Source organism: Coregonus clupeaformis, chromosome 19, assembly GCF_020615455.1.
Source record: "Coregonus clupeaformis isolate EN_2021a chromosome 19, ASM2061545v1, whole genome shotgun sequence".
In the NCBI taxonomy this organism is placed as follows: domain Eukaryota; kingdom Metazoa; phylum Chordata; class Actinopteri; order Salmoniformes; family Salmonidae; genus Coregonus; species Coregonus clupeaformis.
In genome coordinates, this window is record NC_059210.1 from 51,212,728 (window position 1) to 51,234,043 (window position 21,316).

At 44.7% G+C, this 21,316-nt stretch overlaps 1 protein-coding gene across 1 annotated transcript in view; it reads right to left on the minus strand.

Annotated features, from left to right (window-relative positions):
- The window catches only part of LOC121532236 (guanine nucleotide-binding protein G(i) subunit alpha-1), a 56,653-nt gene that overhangs the window by 15,703 nt on the left and 19,634 nt on the right, over positions 1–21,316 (minus strand). Inside the window, exons 2-4 of the mRNA XM_041838057.2 lie at positions 16,885–16,927; positions 13,843–13,984; positions 10,285–10,442 (exon numbers count right to left, since the gene is read on the minus strand). Of these exons, the coding sequence (XP_041693991.1) occupies positions 10,285–10,442; positions 13,843–13,984; positions 16,885–16,927 (343 nt within the window). The remainder of the gene's footprint in view (positions 1–10,284; positions 10,443–13,842; positions 13,985–16,884; positions 16,928–21,316) is intronic.

The following is a 21,316-nucleotide window of genomic DNA, read 5'->3' on the forward strand; positions in this document are numbered from 1 at the left end:
TTACTTCACAAACACTAATTATACTGGTTGACTGCACTCACGCCGCAGTGGTTGGGAATAGGAGCCGAATATGCAGCGACCCAGACCCCTTTACTGTTGGAGATTACGCATAAAAAAATAAAAAAAATATATATATATATATATATACACACACACACACACACACACACACAGTGAGGGAAAAAGTATTTGATCCCCTGCTGATTTTGTACGTTTGCCCACTGACAAAGAAATGATCAGTCTATAATTTTAATGGTAGGTTTATTTGAACAGTGAGAGACAGAATGACAACAAAAAAATCCAGAAAAACACATGTCAAAAATGTTATAAATTGATTTGCATTTTATTGAGGGAAATAAGTATTTGACCCCCTCTCAATCAGAAAGATTTCTGGCTCCCAGGTGTCTTTTATACAGGTAACGAGCTGAGATTAGGAGCACACTCTTAAAAGGGAGTGCTCCTAATCTCAGCTTGTTACCTGTATAAAAAGACACCTGTCCACAGAAGCAATCAATCAATCAGATTCCAAACTCTCCACCATGGCCAAGACCAAAGAGCTCTCCAAGGATGTCAGGGACAAGATTGTAGACCTACACAAGGCTGGAATGGGCTACAAGACCATCGCCAAGCAGCTTGGTGAGAAGGTGACAACAGTTGGTGCGATTATTTGCAAATGGAAGAAACACAAAATAACTGTCAATCTCCCTCGGCCTGGGGCTCCATGCAAGATCTCACCTCGTGGAGTTGCAATGATCATGAGAACGGTGAGGAATCAGCCCAGAACTACACGGGAGGATCTTGTCAATGATCTCAAGGAAGCTGGGACCATAGTCACCAAGAAAACAATTGGTAACATACTACGCCGTGAAGGACTGAAATCCTGCAGCGCCCGCAAGGTCCCCCTGCTCCAGAAAGCACATATACATGCCCGTCTGAAGTTTGCCAATGAACATCTGAATGATTCCGAGGAGAACTGGGTGAAAGTGTTGTGGTCAGATGAGACCAAATGGAGTTCTTTGGCATCAACTCAACTCGCCGTGTTTGGAGGAGGAGGAATGCTGCCTATGACCCCAAGAACACCGTCAAACATGGAGGTGGAAACATTATGCTTTGGGGGTGTTTTTCTGCTAAAGGGACAGGACAACTTCACTGCATCAAAGGGACGATGGATGGGGCCATGTACCGTCAAATCTTGGGTGAGAACCTCCTTCCCTCAGCCAGGGCATTGAAAATGGGTCATGGATGGGTATTCCAGCATGACAATGACCCAAAACACAAGGCCAAGGCAACAAAGGAGTGGCTCAAGAAGAAGCACATTAAGGTCCTGGAGTGGCCTAGCCAGTCTCCAGACCTTAATCCCATAGAAAATCTGTGGAGGGAGCTGAAGGTTCGAGTTGCCAAACGTCAGCCTCAAAACCTTGGAGAAGATCTGCAAAGAGGAGTGGGACAAAATCCCTCCGGAGATGTGTGCAAACCTGGTGGCCAACTACAAGAAACGTCTGACCTCTGTGATTGCCAACAAGGGTTTTGCCACCAAGTACTAAGTCATGTTTTGCAGAGGGGTCAAATACTTTTTTCCCCCCTCACTGTATATACACACAGTACCAGTCAAAAGTTTGGACACACCTACTCATTCAAGGGTTTTCCTTTATTTTTACTATTTTCTACACTGTAGAATAATAGTGAAGACATCAAAACTATGAAATAACACAACTGGAATCATGTAGTAACCAAAAAAAGTGTCAAACAAATCTAAATATATTTTATATTTGAGATTCTTCAAAGTAGCCACCCTTTGCCTTGATGACAGCTTTGCACACTCTTGGCATTCTCTCAACCAGCTTTACCTGTAATGCTTTTCCAACAGTCTTGAAGGAGTTCCCACATATGCTGAGCTCTTGTTGGCTGCTTTTCCTTCACTCTGCAGTCCAACTCATCCCAAACCATCTCAATTGGGTTGAGGTCAGGTGATTGTGGAGGCCAGGTCATCTAATGCAGCACTCCATCACTCTCCTTCTTGGTCAAATAGCCCTTACACAGCCTGGAGGTGTGTTTTGGATCACTGTCCTGTTGAAAAACAAATGGTAGTCCCACTAAGCGCAAACCAGATGAGATGGTGTATTGCTGCAGAATGCTGGTGGTAGCCATGCTGGTTAAGTGTGCCTTGAATTCTAAATAAAATCACAGACAGTGTCACCAGCAAAGCACCCCCACACCTCCTCCTCCATGCTTCACGGTGGGACCCACACATGCGGAGATCATCCGTTCACCTACTCTTGTTTTTACTACTGGCTCAGAGTTAAAAATAAAAATAAATGTACGCACTCACGCTCTGGATAAGAGTGTCTGCTAAATGACTAAAATGTAAAAAAATAGCAAAGGATCAGAATACTTATGTAAATAAGGTATCCGTTTCTTTTTATACATTTGCTAAAATTTCTACAAACCTGTTTTTGCTTTGTCATTATGGGGTATTGATGAGGAAAATTAGGATTTAATCCATTTTAGAATAAGGCTGTAACGTAACAACATATGGAAAAAGTCAAGGGGTCTGAATACTTTCTGAAGGAACTATGTGACAACCCCTTCAAATTAGTGGATTCCGGCTATTTCAGCCACACCCGTTGCTGACAGGTGTATAAAATCGAGCACACAGCCATGCAATCTCCATAGACAAACATTGGCAGTAGAATGGCTTTACTGAAGAGCTGTGACTTTCAACGTGGCACCGTCATACACTACATGACCATACGTATGTGGACACCTGCTCGTCAAACATCTCATTACAAAATCATGGGCATTAATATAGAGTTGGTTCCCCCTTTGCTGATATAACAGCTTCCATTCTTCTGGGAAGGCTTTCCACTAGATCTAGGAACATTGCTGCAGGGACTTGCTTCCATTCAGCCACAAGAGCATTAGTGATGTTGGGCGATTAGGCCTGACTCGCAGTCGGCGTTTCAATTCATCCCAAAGGTGTTCGATGGGGTTGAGGTCAGGGCTCGGTGCAGGCCAGTCAAGTTCTTCCACAATGATCTCAACAAACCATTTCTGTATGGACCTCGCTTTGTGCAAGGGGGCCTTGTCATACTGAAACAGGAAAGGGCCTTCCCCAAACTGTTGCCACAAAGTTGGAAGCACAGAATTGTCTAGAATGTCATTGTATGCTGTAGTGTTAAGATTTCCCTTCACTGGAACTAAGGGGCCTAGCCCGAACCATGAAAAACAGCCCCAGACCATTATGTATGTCTACTTTGTGTAGCCTTTAGTGATGACACTAATGATAACCTTCTTCTGGTAGAGATGGAAAGGCTTTCCCAAAAACCTTCTCATTTGTTAACTAGACTATGTCTACCTGGCAGAATTATATGATTATTTGCATCAATCCAGTGGCCATCTGTTTAGCAAACTCTGCAATCACATGAGCACTAAAGAAACATCGCTAACCAAACAATGGTCTCTTGCTGGTGCACACTTGCATTAAAAGGGTAACTCCACACAAAAATCAAAATGTCTTCTATTTTTCCCAGACCTCAAAAGTGGTCTCCTGATGTGGTTTAAGCATTGTTGTGGACATAGAAAAACAACCATATGCAAGTAAAAAATAATAATAATGTGTGATTTTGAGAGCAAAACCCTGAAAAATACAGAGGGAAAAGGAAACCTGGAAAAACAAAAAACTTCATGGAAACTAATCCATTGTGACTTAATTATGTTACTAGCTACAGTGGCCAGAGAGCTAGCTTGGTAAAGCCTTTAGTGTTGTGTGCATTGTGCTGCACTTTCCGCCCCAACTTAAATCTGTTTCACCTAATTTCTACCAGTAGGTCACGTGCAACCAGAGGGAAAATAACTCATACAAAGCTCTCCCTCGCCCTCCATTTGGCAAATCTGACCATAATTCTATCCTCCTGATTCCTGCTTACAAGCAAAAACTAAAGCAGGCAGTACCAGTGACTCGCTCAATACGGAAGTGGCCAGATGACGCCGATGCTACGCTACAGGACTGTTTTGCTAGAGCAGAACGGAATATGTTCCGGGATTCATCCAATGGCATTGAGGAGTATACCACCTCAGGACACCGGATACATCAATAAGTGCATCGACGATGTCGTCCCCACAGTGACCATAAGTACATATCCCAACCAGAAGCCATGGATTACAGGCAACATCCGCACCGAGCTAAGGCTAGAGATGCCACTTTCAAGAAGCGGGACACTAATCCGGACGCTTATAAGAAATCCCGCTATGCCCTCAGACGAACCATCAAACAGGCAAATCGTCAATACAGGACTAAGATTTAATCCTACAACACCGGCTCTGACGCTCGTTGGATGTGGCAGGGCTTACAAACTATTACGGACTGCTTCAAGGCAAGCAACACTGAAGCATGCATGAGAGTATCACCTGTTCCGGACGACTGTGTGATCACGCTCTCCGTAGCCGATGTGAGCAAGACCTTGAAACAGGTCAACATTCACAAGGCCTCAGGGCCAGACGGAATACCAGGACATGTACTCAGAGCATGCGCGGACCAACTGGCAAGTGTCTTCACTGACATTTTCAACCTCTCCCTGACCGAGTCTGTAATACCTACATGTTTCAAGCAGACCACCATAGTCCCTGTGCCCAAGAAAGTGAAGGTAACCTGCCTAAATGACTACCGCCCTGTAGCACTCACGTCGGTAGCCATGAAGTGCTTTGAAAGGCTGGTCATGGCTCACATCAACACCATCCTCAAAACCCTAGACCCACTCCAATTCGCATACCGCCCCAACAGATCCACAGATGATGCAATCTTAATCGCACTCCACACTGCCCTTTCCCACTTGACAAAAGGAACACCTATGTGAGAATGCTGTTCATTGACTACAGCTCAGCAATTAACACCATAGTGCCCACAAAGCTCATCACTAAGCTAAGGACCCTGGGACTAAACACCTCCCTCTGCAACTGGATCCTGGACTTCCTGAGGGGCCACCCCCAGGTGGTAAGGGTAGGCAACACAACACATCTGCCACGCTGATCCTCAAAACGGGGGCCCCTCAGGGGTGCGTGCTTAATCCCCTCCTGTACTCCCTGTTCACCCACGACTGCGTGGCCAAGCACGACTCCAACACCATCATTAAGTTTGCTGACGACACAACAGTGGTAGGCCTGCTCAACGACAACGATGAGACAGCCTATAGGGAGGAGGTCAGAGACCTGGCAGTGTGGTGCCAGGACAACCTCCCTCAACGTGAGCAAGACAAAGAAGCTGATCGTGGACTGCAGGAAAAGGAGGGCCAAACACGCCCCCATTCACATCGACGATGCTTTCAAAGAAAGCTCTGAAATCAATTTTGCACACGTTTTTATTAACAGAACAGTGTTTTTTCCTTTGTCCGAATCAACTTAAGTGACTTTTTTTATTTTAATATTTAAATATTAAAAATAAATGAAATTATTAATTTGCACTTAATCTCCGTTTGCTACTTTATTTGTTATCATTTAAGGCTGTAGGTTGCAGGAAATGTCAGTGACAGGTGTTTTTAGTTTCTCTTATCAAGTGCAAGTGTTGGTTCAGGAGAGGAGGGGGATTATTTAAAGATACTCTTTGAAGAGGTAGGGTTTCAGGTGTTTTCTGAAGATGGGAAGGGACTCTGCTGTCCTAGCTTCAGGGGGAAGCTCGTTCCACTATTGAGGTGCCAAGACAGAGAAGAGCTTGGGCTGAGCGGGAGCTGCCAAGAGACCAAAGGAGTGCTCGGGTTGGGGTGTAGGATTTGAGCATAGCCTGAAGGTAGGGAGGGGCAGTTCCTCTTGCTGCTCCGTAGGCAAGCACCATGGTCTTGTAGTGGATGCAAGCTTCGACTCGAAGCCAGCTGAGTGTGCGGAGGAGCGGGGTGACATGGGAGAACTTGGGAAGGTTGAAAACCAGGCGGGCTGCAGTGTTCTGGATAAGTTGCAGGGGTTTGATGGCACAAGCGAGGAGCCAAGCCAACAGCGAGTTGCAGTAGTCCAGGCGGGAGATGACAAGTGCCTGGGTTAGGACCTGAGCCGCTTCCTGTGTGAGGTAGGTTCGGACTCTACGGCTGTTGTAGAGCATGAACCTGCAGGAGGGAGTCACTGCTTTGATGTTTGCAGAGAACGACAGGGTGTTGTCTACGGTTTTCTGCGACTAAAAAATATATTTGTAGACAGAAGGTTCCCTGTTCTTTTGACCAATCGATTTTAAAAAGTGTATTGTTCCATATATAGACACACCCCTTTGTGTTTTAATAAAATCAACTATATGCATTGAGCTTGTCTGATGCTTTAAGTTCACTGTTTGATTAAATAAGACAAATGACTCAATAGGAAGCCAGAGACCAAGACAACCAGAAGAAAAAACCTTAACCTGACCCCCCTCCTCCTACTGGCTTTCGCAGATTCTGCCGTTACGCTCCTGAAGTTGCCGGCAATAGGCTACACGAGGAGTCTGCAATCTTTCTCCTGTGGAATGCCAATTTATCTTACCGTTTCTACCGATCTGCATGCCAGTTTTGGTTTTCATATGCACATTTCCGTGGAACAGTTTCATTTTAATTTATAACATCTTAATCTCAAAATCATTGTCAGGTGGTTAATCAAAATTCTATCTAAATTTAAATGAAACAAACCTAAAAAGTAACTTATATTGCCAACTATGTAAAAATAGCCTATAATGTCAATAAATAAAAACATTGCAGCCTGCGGGTAGAATATATCCTGATAACAATAAATATCTTATAAACCACATTGGATGCATGGCCCGTCTGCAACGAATTTGAAACATTGTATCAACTTGGGTCTGGGCCCTCAGAGTTGTCAGCGCCAGTGACCTCGGGACAGACAACTGTAGGCTATTTGCGCAAGGGATAAGAAGTAATCAGGTAGGCCTATTTTATGATGTTTCCACTGGATCAGAGCATTACATTTTTCCCCTAACTATTGTCATTCTCAATGGATGTAAAAACAGACTGTTTGCTGTATTAGTGGTGGTGCGTTAAGCCAATCAGAAATACTATCAAATCCCCAAATGAGCACATTTATATGCCTACATTTGCGAGCAGGCCATGTAGCCTACAGGCCTACCTCTATTCATAATCAGGTGCGCGTCCTTACTCAACATTGACAGGAGTGCTCCAAACAAAAGACAATGACTAAATTGACAAAACTCGTAAATGGAATGAAATAAACCAAAACTTGGTTTCACAAGTGTTAGCATAGGATAGGAAAAAATGAATGTGCACAAATTGGCGGGAGAGTGCGCATTCTGGAGAGAGACGTGCATCTTAGCCACACTGCTTTTCTTCTTGGCCTGTGCCATCCCCGCGGCCTCCGCAATGGATTAGTCTCGGCCTCCGCAATGGATTGGTTAATTGAGATGTGCTCAAATAAGACAGGTGTCTCGTGTGCCATACAAATAATATATACATTTGCTACTGCGACAAAAAAACTATTGACCAGTCGACTAATTAGGGTCAGCCCTACCAGGGTCATGCCAAGGTTCTTTGCACTCGGTGGGCGACACTGGAGTTGTCAACAGTGATGGAGAGGTCTTTGGGCGGGCAGGCCTTCCCCAGGAGGAAGAGCAGCTCCGTCTTGTCGTGGTACCGACATCCAAGCTGAGGCATCTGCCAGGCACGCAGATATGCATGTCGCCACCTGGGTGTCAGAAGGGGGGAAGGACAGAAGTAGTTGAGTGTCATTCACATAGCAAATGATAGGAGAGACCATGTGAGGATATGACGGAGCCGAGTGACCTGGTGTATAGAGAGAAGAGGAGAGGGCATAGAACCGAGCCCTGGTGGACACCAGTAGTGAGAGTATGTGGTGCAGACACAGATCCTCTCCACGTCACCTGGTAGGAGTGGCCTGCCAGGTAGGATGCAATCCAAGAGTGTGCAGAGCCTGAGACGCCCAGCCCTGAGAGGGTTCACAGTGGATCTGATGGTTCACAGTGTCAAAGGCAGCGGATAGATCTAGGAGGATGAGAACAGAGGAGGGAGTGTCAGCTTTGGCAGTGCGGAAAGCCTCCCTGACACAATGAAGAGCAGTCTCGGTTGAGTGACCCGTCTTGAAGCATGACTGGTTAGGGTCAATAAGATCGTTCTGAGAGAGATAATGAGAGAGTTGAACAGAGGCAGCGCGCTCAAGTGTCTTGGAAAGAAAAGAAAGAAGGGATAGCATGTCAATAGTTTTTAACGTCAGACGAGTCAAGTGTTGGTTTCTTGAGGAGGGGAGCAACTCGGGCCATTTTGAAGTCAGAGGGGACACAGCCAGTGGTCAGGGATAAGTCGATGAGGGAAGTGAGGAATGGGTGAAGGTCTCCAGAGATGGTCTGGAGAAGGGAGGAGGGGATGACGTTGAGCGGGCACGTTGTGGGGTGGCCAGACATCACTAATCGCAGGATTTCATCTTCAGAGAGGGGAGAAAGATGTCAAGGCGTAGGGTAGTTCTGTGTGAGTGGGACCAGTGGACTCAATAGGCTGAGTGAATGAGGAGCAGATGTCGTCAACCTTCTTTTCAAAGTGGTTGACAAAGCCGTTCGCAGGAGGGAGGGCTGGAGGATTTAGGAGGGAGGAGAAGGTGGAAAAGAGTTTCCTAGGGTTAGAAGCAGAAGCTTGAAATTTAGAGTGATAGAAAGTGTCTTTAGCAGCGGATACAGAGGAAGAGAAGGTAGAGGAGGGAGTGAAAGGATGATCAGTCCCCCGGAAGTTTAGTTTTCCTCCATTTTCGCTCAGCTGCCCGCAGCCTGTTCTGTAAGCTTGCAATGAGTCACTCAGCCACAGAGCAGGCGGGGAAGGCCGAGCCGGCCGGGAGGAAAGGGGACAATGTGAGTCATAGGATGCGGAAAGGGAGGAGAGTAGGGTCGAAGAGGCAGAATCAGGAGAGGTGACCGACTGAGGGAGAAGGATTTAGCAGAAGGGAGAGATGATAGGATAGAAGAGGAGAGAGCAGTGGGAGCGAAGATTGTGACGATTCATCACTATCTGGGTAAGGGCTGAATGGCTAGGGTTGGAGGAAAGGGAGACAAAAGGAAACAAAGTGATCAGAGACCTGGAGGGGGGGTTGCAGTGAGATTAGTAGGCGAACAGCCTCTAGTAAACATGAGGTCAAGCGTATTGCCTGCCTTGTGAGTTGGAGGGGATTGGGAAAGGGTGAGGTCAAAAGAGGAAAGAGAGAGTTGAAAAGAAATGAATCGAAGGCAGACGTAGGGTACGAAGAGCGGTTAGCCATCGTCAAGAAATTAGCTTATCAAGGCATCAAGCTCATTGAGGAACTCTCCAAGGGCACCTGTGGGCGATAGATGACAATGTTTAGAGTGGAGAAGTGACAGCATTGAATTCAAATGAGATGGACAGGTGAGAGAGTGAGATAAGAGAAAATGAGTAGCCCTGTGCCATCACTGCGCCGACCAGATGTTCTTGGACTATGAGAGAAAATGTAGTCAAATGAAGAGAGCAGCTGGAGTAGCAGTGTTCTCTGGGGTGATCCAGGTCTCCATCAGGGCCAAAAAGTCAAGGGACAATGGCAGCATAGGCTGAGATGAACTCAGCGTTCTTGACCGCAGATCGGCAGTTCCAAACGCTGCCAGAGACATGGAAATCCAAGTGAGTTGTGCGCTTGGGTACACTAAATTAGAAGGGTTGCAGCCAAGGCGTGGGGAGCGTCTATAAAGCCTGCAAGGAGAGGAGTGAACAGGTATAGAAAACACACACAGTTGCCAAAGCTGCAAAAGAGCTCAATTAGATCAGAAAATAACTAGGTAAGATACTCAAGTGAGAGAGGGGTGTGGAGCCTTCCTCAAATAACTTCACAGAACAACTCGGCAGAACAGTCTTACTTTTGTCGCCACGACCGCCGCTGAGAAACCAGGGGAGACTGAAGTACTAACACTAATTGCTTAGCAGAGGTGAAGAGCTTATTGCTGATTGCCTAGGAGAGGAGAAACCACTCCCCCTCCTAAACAGCCACTGATTCCCAAAACAAATCACAAATTGCCCTGCCCCTTAATCCTGGTTGATGTGTCAACAATCATCTGCAAGTTATGAGCAGTCAGCAGTTCACACACCAAGTAGGCCACTGGGAAGATAGGTAGCACTTAAAGTAGAGGGCCCTAGCTAGCAAAAAGACAGTACTTATCACTCATCAGGGGTCCTCTAGCTATAGAATGGTTCAAAAATGCACTGCCCCCCTCCAGGCCTCCACCTCGTTAGACTCATCAGCACCACCTTGTTGAAGAATCTTGGGGCAGAACTCTGGTGAGTGTTTGCTACTCACTAGGCGGCGGAGTCGTTGAGCTGGTACTCTCGTGACCGGCTGAAGCAGGTCTGGACCCCCCCGTCCTTCCAGAGGCGCTGGATGACTCCGGCTAGCTCGCCGGTCATGAAGCCCTCCTCTGCCGATCCCGCCAGCACAAACAGCTGACGAGCATCATCCTGGTGGGGGACATGAGACACAACCAACGGTTAGGAGGCAGAAGCAGTAAGGTAGGGTTTATTCTAACATTCTCCCGATTGTTTTAAACCTAAGATGCCTTGGCTGGGTGAAGTTTGGGCTATTCAACTATATTTTTACAGGGGCTACATTTGAAAATGGTTTTTAACTGGGGCGGCCCAGACATTTTCTACATGGGATTACGCTTCCTAAAACCGATATATAAAACAATGCAAAAACAATTATAATCTTATGAAGCACTTTTATTCAAATTAAATGTTGCTAAAAGTTCATTTTAAGTGCTTTATGATTAGCCTAATTCAGTGCATCAAATTGTTTAAATAATGGAACACATTTGTACTTAGACACTTGACCTGCATCACATCACATGTCCGTTTTACACAGCTTCATCTTTTGTTTTTATTTACACACAGGAAACCTTTTACGCATGACATCTCAGTTGACCAGCATCATATTCTGTTATTTTTTTATATTTCTTTATAAGTTCATAATTTTCTGTCTTGTTAAGTAGTTTTTTTTACACATAAACCTTTCATGCTTTTCATATCTCAGCTGACCAGCTTTTGCAGAGAAGTCTCTTCCCCCACATCAGTAGAGAACGGGTCCCTATAACAAACTGAACCACCTCTGTGGGGACCCCAATTTTTAAGTCGCTCTGGATAAGAGCGTCTGCTAAATGACGTAAATGTAAAACTTAAACTGAAAGCTATCTTTGCAACGAGATTTGATGAGTTTATCTAAAAACGTCAATATCACGGGAGTGATCTGTACTGATGATGACAATATAAACTCGGCAAAAAAAGAAACGTCCCTTTTTCAGGACCGTCTTTCAAAGATAATCCGTAAAAATCCAAATAACTTCACAGATCTTCATTGTAAAGGGATTAAACACTGTTTCCCATGCTTGTTCAATCAACCATAAACTATTCAATGAACATGCACCTATAGAACGGTCGTTAAGACACTAACAGCTTACAGACGGTAGGCAATTAAGGTCACAGTTATGAAAATTTAGGACACTAGAGGCCTTTTCTACTGACTCTGAAAAACACCAAAAGAAAGATGTCCAGGGTCCCTGCTCATCTGCGTGAACGTGCCTTAGGTATGCTGCAAGGAGGCATGAGGACTGCAGATGTGGCCAGGGCAATAAATTGCAATGTCCGTACTGTGAGACGCCTAAGACAGCGCTACAGGGAGACAGGACGGACAGCTGATCGTCCTCGCAGTGGCAGACCACGTGTAACAACACCTGCACAGGATCGGTACATCCGAACATCACACCTGCGGGACAGGTACAGGATGGCAACAACAACTGCCCGAGTTACACCAGGAACGCACAATCCCTCCATCAGTGCGCAGGACTGTCCGCAATAGGCTGAGAGAGGCTGGACTGAGGCCTTGTAGGCCTGTTGTAAGGCAGGTCCTCACCAGACATCACTGGCAACAACGTCGCCTATGGGCACAAACCCACCATCGCTGGACCAGACAGGACTGGCAAAAAGTGCTCTTCACTGACGAGTCGCGGTTTTGTCTCACCAGGGGTGATGGTCGGATTCGCGTTTATCGTCGAAGGAATGAGCGTTACACCGAGGCCTGTACTCTGGAGCGGGATCGATTTGGAGGTGGAGGGTCCGTCATGGTCTGGGGCGGTGTGTCACAGCATCATCGGACTGAGCTTGTTGTCATTGCAGGCAATCTCAACTCTGTGCGTTACAGGGAAGACATCCTCCTCCCTCATGTGGTACCCTTCCTGCGGGCTCATCCGAACATGACCCTCCAGCATGACAATGCCTCCAGCCATACTGCTCGTTCTGTGCGTGATTTCCTGCAAGACAGGAATGTCAGTGTTCTGCCATGGCCAGCAAAGAGTCCGGATCTCAATCACATTGAGCACGTCTGGGACCTGTTGGATCGGAGGGTGAGGGCTAGGGCCAATCCCCCAGAAATGTCCGGGAACTTGCAGGTGCCTTGGCGGAAGAGTGGGGTAACATCTCACAGCAAGAACTGGCAAATCTGGTGCAGTCCATGAGGAGGAGATGCACTGCAGTACTTAATGCAGCTGGTGGCCACACCAGATACTGACTGTTACTTTTGATTTTGACCATCCCCTTGTTCAGGGACACATTATTCAATTTCTATTAGTCACATGTCTGTGGAACTTGTTCAGTTTATGTCTCAGTTGTTGAATCTTGTTATGTTCATACAAATATTTACATATGTTAAGTTTGCTGAAAATAAACGCAGTTGACAGTCAGAGGACGTTTCTTTTTTTGCTGAGTTTAGTTGTAGGGAAATGGAGCGTTTTGTTTGAGCTCAAATCATGTCAATAACCGTTTTATCCCTCCCCTGTAGTCCCAAATGAAGTCCATTCAATTGATTGAAGATGTCACAAAAAAATAGAAAAGCATATCCTCCCTATGCTCACATAGGCTGCTCTCGAAAGCATTATCACTCTTGCTTAGTCACCGAACATTTATGTAAAAGTAGATTATGGTGCTCAGCAGACTACGAAACAAGCAATGTTGAAGGCTAGATGTTGATCGAATAAAGTTTATGATGTCCATGGTGTTTTTTAACTCACCGCTCAGTTAAGCGTAAAGCACGCTCTGGTGTATCAGGCTGTGAAAGAGCCAATAGGCGGGCAGACAGACCCTGTACCCGTTAGCAGTTCTTATTTGCTGTAACTGGTATGTTGTGTGATACTGATTGAGAGCACTTAATGGGCGGGACTACAGGAATACATTTTTTTGCAGTTTCTTTATTATTAATGTTCAGAATTGATCAAAGGGTCATTCTAAATTGATAAATGGGTGGGATCTGGCTCGCAAGCCGCCAGTTGAATAGCCCTGCCCACTCATTCACTTCTTCCATCAATGAGATAGCATCACTTCTTTTTATCTTTTTTAGGTAGGGCCTAGGGGTTGCGCTGGGACTGTTTTTGAGCTGGGGCACCATTATAACCACCATCAACCCTACCCGTGCCTCTTACAGCCGAACCCTACCCCCTGCCTTCACCAACTCTTAACTAGGACCGGAACGATACCAGTATCGCGATACTTGCTAGTATCATGGCAAGGAAACAAAACACGAAGCGGATTTAACTTCTTTAGGAAAACAGCCCTAATGTTGGAAACAAACATTATGTTATCATCCAGAGTCACATTCATTTATTTTCCAAGCTATAGCACACCATTTTACACACAGCAGGTTTTTAAAGGACCAAAGAGTTGGTCTGCTTCATGTTTTAATTTTTGCCATGGGAAAAATATTGCGATACTGGTATCATCCCGGCCCTAATCCTAACCTCAACTATAAGGAGTTAAAAGCACCAAACTGCTCTTGGATCAATGTCTAGAGCTCCCAGTGTCCTACTCCACTTACAGCTCTGGCTGCATCGGAGAAGTCGATCTTGAGGCGCCCCATGGCTCTGATGATGGCGATTATGGACTGGATGGTGTTGCTGTACACCACCGCTTTGTACTGCTTACACTCTTCCTCTGAATAGCCTGCCTCATGGATGATCCTGGGAGAGGGGAAGGAGGGAGAAAGAGAGGTAAATTGAAAAGTAGGGATACAGAGAGGGAGGAGTAGGATAGCAGGAGAGAGAGAAAGCGTGAGTAATCAAACAAGGCATATTGCCTGTTATTTAAAATGTGGTATGGAACGACATTGGATAGATTGATACATAGGAAGTAACATGATCATTTAAGCTATCCTCCCGAGTGGCGCAGTGGTCTAAGGCACTGCATCGCAGTGCTAGCTGTGCCACTAGAGATCCTGGTTAGAATCCAGGCTCTGTCGTAGCGGGCCGCGACCGGGAGACCCATGGGGCGGCGCACAATTGGCCCAGCGTCGTCCAGGGTAGGGGAGTGAATGGCCGGCAGGGATGTACAGTGGGGAAAAAAAGTATTTAGTCAGCCACCAATTGTGCAAGTTCTCCCACTTAAAAAGATGAGAGAGGTCTGTAATTTTCATCATAGGTACACGTCAACTATGACAGACAAATTGAGAAAAGAAAATCCAGAAAATCACATTGTAGGATTTTTAATGAATTTATTTGCAAATTATGGTGGAAAATAAGTATTTGGTCACCTACAAACAAGCAAGATTTCTGGCTCTCACAGACCTGTAACTTCTTCTTTAAGAGGCTCCTCTGTCCTCCACTCGTTACCTGTATTAATGGCACCTGTTTGAACTTGTTTTCAGTATAAAAGACACCTGTCCACAACCTCAAACAGTCACACTCCAAACTCCACTATGGCCAAGACCAAAGAGCTGTCAAATGACACCAGAAACAAAATTGTAGACCTGCACCAGGCTGGGAAGACTGAATCTGCAATAGGTAAGCAGCTTGGTTTGAAGAAATCAACTGTGGGAGCAATTATTAGGAAATGGAAGACATACAAGACCACTGATAATCTCCCTTGATCTGGGGCTCCACGCAAGATCTCACCCCGTGGGGTCAAAATGATCACAAGAACGGTGAGCAAAAATCCCAGAACCACACGGGGGGACCTAGTGAATGACCTGCAGAGAGCTGGGACCAAAGTAACAAAGCCTAACATCAGTAACACACTACGCCGCTAGGGACTCAAATCCTGCAGTGCTAGACGTGTCCCCCTGCTTAAGCCAGTACATGTCCAGGCCCGTCTGAAGTTTGCTAGAGTGCATCCAGAAGAGGATTGGGAGAATGTCATATGGTCAGATGAAACCAAAATATAACTTTTTGGTAAAAACTCAACTCGTCGTGTTTGGAGGACAAAGAATGCTGAGTTGCATCCAAAGAACACCATACCTACTGTGAAGCATGGGAGTGAAAACATCATACTTTGGGGCTGTTTTTTCTGCAAAGGGACCAGGACGACTGATCCGTGTAAAGGAAAGAATGAATGGGGCCATGTATCGTGAGATTTTGAGTGAAAACCTCCTTCCATCAGCAAGGGCATTGAAGATGAAACGTGGCTGGGTCTTTCAGCATGACAATGATCCCAAACACACCGCCGGCAACGAAGGAGTGGCTTCGTAAGAAGCATTTCAAGGTCCTGGAGTCTCCAGATCTCAACCCCATAGAAAATCTTTGGAGGGAGTTGAAAGTCCGTGTTGCCCAGCGACAGCCCCAAAACATCACTGCTCTAGAGGAGATCTGCATGGAGGAATGGGCCAAAATACCAGCAGCAGTGTGTGAAAACCTTGTGAAGACTTACAGAAAACGTTTGACCTGTGTCATTGCCAACAAAGGGTATATAACAAAGTATTGAGAAACTTTTGTTATTGACCAAATACTTATTTTCCACCATAATTTGCAAATAAATTCATAAAAGATCCTACAATGTGATTTTCTGGATTTTTTTCCCTCATTTTGTCTGTCATAGTTGACGTGTACCTATGATGAAAATTACAGGCCTCTCTCATCTTTTTAAGTGGGAGAACTTGCACAATTGGTGGCTGACTAAATACTTTTTTTCCCCACTGTAGCTCAGTTGGTAGATCATGGTGTTTGCAACGCCAGGGTTGTGGGTTCGATTCCCACGGGGGGCCAGTATGAAAAATTAAATAATGTATGCACTCACTAACTGTAAGTCACTCTGGATAAGAGCGTCTGCTAAATGACTTAAATGTAAAGTAAAAGCTTCCGTAAACCATTTACAGTGAGCTCCAAAAGTATTGGGACAGTGAATTTTGTTGTTGTTTTGGCTCTGTACTCTAGCACCTTGGATTTGAAAATTATACAATGACTATGAGGTTATTAAGGTGCAGACTGTCAGCTTTAATTTAAGGGTATTTTTATCCATATCGGGTGAACTTTTTAGAAATGACAGCACTTTTTGTACATAGTCTCCCCATTTTAGGGGACCAAAAGTATTGGGACATTCACTTGTGTATTAAAGAAGTCAAAAGTTTAGTATTTGGTCCCATATTCATAGCACGCAATGATTACATCAAGCTTGTGAGTCTACAAACTTGCTGGATGCATTTGCTGTTGGTTTTCAGATTATTTTGTGCCCAATAGAAATTAATGGTACATTGTGTCAGTTTGGAGTCACTTTTATTGTAAGTAAGAATACGTTTCTAAACACTTCTACATTAATGTGGATGCTATCATGATAACGGATCATCCTGAATGAATCTTGAATAATGATGAGTGAGAAAGTTAGACACACATATCATACCCCAAAGACATGCTAACCTCTCACCATTACAATAACAGTGGAGGTTAGCATTTTTGGAGGGTATGATATTTGTGCGTCTAACTTTCTCACTCATTATTCATGATTCATTCAGGATTATCTGTAATCATGGTAGCATGAATGTAGAAGTGTTTGGAAACATATTATATTCTTATTTACAATAAAAGTGACTACAAAATGACAATATATGATGTGTCAATGTCCCAATACTTTGAGTACATAACGAGAAACTTACTTCATCTGTTTGACAATTGTACTCTTCCCTGACTCCCCAGCACCTGAGAGAGAGAGAGAGAGGGAAAGAGAAGGGAAGAGGCCAATTAGTGAGTGATATGCAGACATTACACATTCAACACATTACACATTTATTCATGGCTGTTTTGACTTGAGCTATTGGGCTGGATCCTAACTTGTGATCCAGACATGTAGGCCTAACTCACGTTTTGCACAAGGCCCTATGAGAGTTACCTGTCCAGATACTGAGTAGCTAATAGCTATACAACGTTGGGAAACCAAGTGTCTGATCTGCTCGAACAGGAGAGTTAGCCAGGCATTAGTTTAAATTGGATTAATCAACTGGATCCTCCCACCAATGAGATTATAGCTCCGGCGTTGCAGAGACCTTAACTGCTTTAACATAGGATTTACGGTATTTTGCCTGTAAAAATGGTTTATATGACCCCCTTACAAACTGGCTCAGTTTTACCACATTCTCGCCTGCATATGCCTTTTATATCTCCTGTGCGCAGGCCGGTGATGAGTGGTAGTAGTGGTGTGCAGATGTGGGTGAGCATCTATTTTAATAAATCCAGTGAATATTCACCATAAAAAAGAAATCCATTACTAATTTGTTTAGGCAGGTCCTAAAACATTATAAGACTAATAACATTTATTTCCAAAACAATAGAATGGCATTTTGAGTTGAATTATTTTATGTCCAAATTAATTAAATAAATAGTTCATTAAAAAGAGACAAGACACACATACCCCGATCACAGTAAACACACATATTTTGTAGTAAGAATATAATGGAATATAACAGAATAACATACAAATAATATTTGTGTGTCACAGGAACATGTGGAACTGCTGTCATATAAAAAATATATATATTTGGAAACAGAGCTCAAGCCCATGCTTTTTTGAACCACGTTTCCTCTCTTCCCTACCCTCACTCCACTTTGTAAGGGAGCAGGCATAGGGTCTTACATTGAGAATATCTTCATCATGATACTGCTAGAAAATAATAGCAATCATATTTTCAAAAGCATGCGAGTCTCATGTACAACCTCTGCAGGCTTTTGGAGTTGCCTATAAGCGATCGAGCAAAATAATAGGCCTACACTTAATTTGGGCTACATTATTGGATGCTAAATGTTTCTGATTAGTGACAGATTATTATAATAATTTTTTAATTGTACCTTTATTTAACTAGGCAAGTCAGTTAAGAACAAATTCTTATTTACAATGACCGCCTGGCAAAAGGCCTCCTGTGGGGATGTGGGATTTTAAAAAAATATATAGGACAAAACACACATCACGACAAGAGACAACACTACATAAAGAGAGACCTAAGACAACAAAACTGCATGGCAGCAACACATGACAACACAGCATGGTTGCAACACAACATGACAACATGGCAGCAGCACAACATGGTAGAAGCACAAAACATGGGAGAAGCACAAAACATGGTACAAACATTATTGGGCACAGACAACAGCACAAATGGCAAGAAGGTAAAGACAACAATACATCACGAGAAGCAGCCACAACTGTCAGTAAGAGTGTCCATGATTGAGTCTTTGAATGAAGAGATGGAGATAACTGTCCAGTTTGAGTGTTTTTTGCAACTCGTTCCAGTCGCTAGCTGCAGCGAACTGAAGAGGAGCGACCCAGGGATGTGTGCGCTTTGGGAACCTTTAACAGAATGTGACTGGCAGAACGGGTGTTGTACGTGGAGGATGAGGGCTGCAGTAGGTATCTCAGATAGGGGGGAGTGAGGCCTAAGAGGATTTTATAAATAAGCTTCAACCAGTGGGTCTTGCGACAGGTATACAGAGATGACTAGTTTACAGAGGAGTATAGAGTGCAGTGATGTGTCCTATAAGGAGCATTGGTGGCAAATCTGATGGCCGAATGGTAAAGAACATCTAGCCGCTAGAGAGCACCCTTACCTGCATGGGTAGGATGGTCATCTGAATCAGGGTTAGTTTGGCAGCTGGTGTGAAAGAGGAGCGATTACGATAGAGGAAACCAAGTCTAGATTTAACCTTAGCCTGCAGCTTTGATATGTGCCGAGAGAAGGACAGTGTACAGTCTAGCCATACTCCCAAGTACTTGTATGAGGTGACTACCTCAAGCTCTAAACCCTCAGGAGGTAGTAATCACACCGGTGGGGAGAGGGGCATTCTTCTTGCCAAACCACATTACCTTTGTTTTGGAGGTGTTCAGAACAAGGTTAAGGGCAGAGAAAGCTTGTTGGACACTAAGAAAGCTTTGTTGTAGAGCGTTTAACACAATCCAGGGAGGGGCCAGCTGAGCATAAGACTATCATCTGCATATAAATGGATGAGAGAGCTTCCTACTGCCGGAGCTGTGTTGTTGATGTAAATTGAGAAGAGCGTGGGGCCTAATATCGAGCCTTGGGGTACTTCCTTGGTGACAGGCAGTGGCTGAGACAGCAGATGTTCTGACTTTACACACTGCACTCAGAGAGGTAGTTAGCAAACCAGGCCAAAGACACCAATACTCCTTAGCCGGCCCACAAGAATGGAATGGTCTACAGTATCAAAAGCTTTGGCCAAGTCAATAAAAATAGCAGCACAACATTGCTTAGAATCAAGGGCAATGGTGACATCATTTAGGACCTTTAAGGTTGCAGTGACACATCCATAACCTTCTTTATGGGAGCGCGTTTATTAACAATACCACTAAAAATATCAAAAAATAAGGTCCAAGCGTCTTCGACAGAGGGGATCAAGTTGATTCTATAACAATTTACAGAGGCCAGGTCATGAAGGAAGGCTTGCTCATTAAAGTTTTTTAGCAAGCGTCTATGACAAATCAGGACAGGTCGTTTCACTGAGCAGCCATTACGAACACAGACTGTAAAACAGTGATCCCTAAAGTCATTCCAGAAAACACCAGACTGATACCTACCGGGATTATTTGTGAGGATAACATCAAGGAGAGTAGCCTTTTATGGGTGTTTGGAGTCATACCTTGTGGGATTGGTAATAATCTGAGAAAGATTTAGGGAGTCCCATTGCTTTAGGACTATTCGTGAGCAAACGAATAGATGAGCTATACCACTACTTATCTGCCCAGCCAGAGACCAATTAACCTAATAGCCTATACAGACGGCGATTCAGTGAAACAAAAATCACATTGATTGAGAAAAGTCAGTGAAGTCACAGCCTTTTGGTCGTGAGTAGGCCTAGGCTACTAAGCAACTGAAGAGCAAAATAATCCACTTGTTAAACTACACTGAACAAAAATATAAAAAACTTTTTTACTGAGTAACAGTTCATAAGGAAATCAGTCAATATAAAACTAAAAAAATCATTAGGCCCTAATCTATGGATTTCACAAGACTGGGAATACAGATATGCATCTGTTGGTCACAGATACCTAAAAAAATAAAAAAGGTAGGGGCGTGGATCAGAAAAACAGTCAGCATCTGGTGTGACCACCATTTGCCTCATGCAGCGCGACATCTCCTTCGCATAGAGTTGATCAGGCTGTTGATTGTGACCTGTGGAATGTGGTCCCACTCCTCTTCAATGGCTGTGCGACGTTGCTGGATATTAGCGGGAACTGGAACACGCTGTCTTACACGTCAATCCAGAGCATCCCCAACATGCTCAATGGGGTGACATGTCTGAGTATGCAGGCCATGGAACATTTTCAGCTTCCAGGAATTGTGTACAGATCTTTGCGACAAGGGGCCATGCATTATCATGCAGAAACATGAGGTGATGGCGTCGGATGACTGGCACAAAAATGGGCCTCAGGATCTCGTCACGGTATCTCTGTGCATTCAAATTGCCTGCCCATATCATAATATCCACCGTTACCATGGGTCACTCTGTTCACAACATTGACATCAGCAAAGCACTCGCCCACATGACGCCGTATATACCGTCTGCCCGGTACAGTTGAAGCCGGGATTCAGCCGTGAAGAGCACACTTCTCCAGTGTGCCAGTGGCCATCGAAGGTGAGCATTTGCCCACTGAAGTCGGTTACGATGCCGAACTGCAGTCAGGTCAAGACTCTGGCGAGGATGACGAGCATGTAGATTAGGTTCCTTGAGACGGTTTCTGACAGTTTGTGCAGAAATTCTTCGGTTGTGCAAACCCACAGTTTCATCAGCTGTCCGGTGGCTGGTCTAAGACGATCCCGCAGGGGAAGAAGCTGGATGTGGAGGTCCTGGGCTGGCGTGGTTAAACATGGTTTGCGGTTGTGAGGCCGGTTGGACGTCCTGCAAAATTCTCTAAAACTACATTGAGGTGGCTTATGGTAGAGAAATTAAGTTCTCTGGCAACAGCTCTGGTGGACATTCTTGCAGTCAGCATGCCAATTGCACGCTCCCTCAAAACTTGAGACATCTGTGGCATTGTGTTGTGTGACAAAACTGCACATTTTACAGTGGCCTTTTATTGTC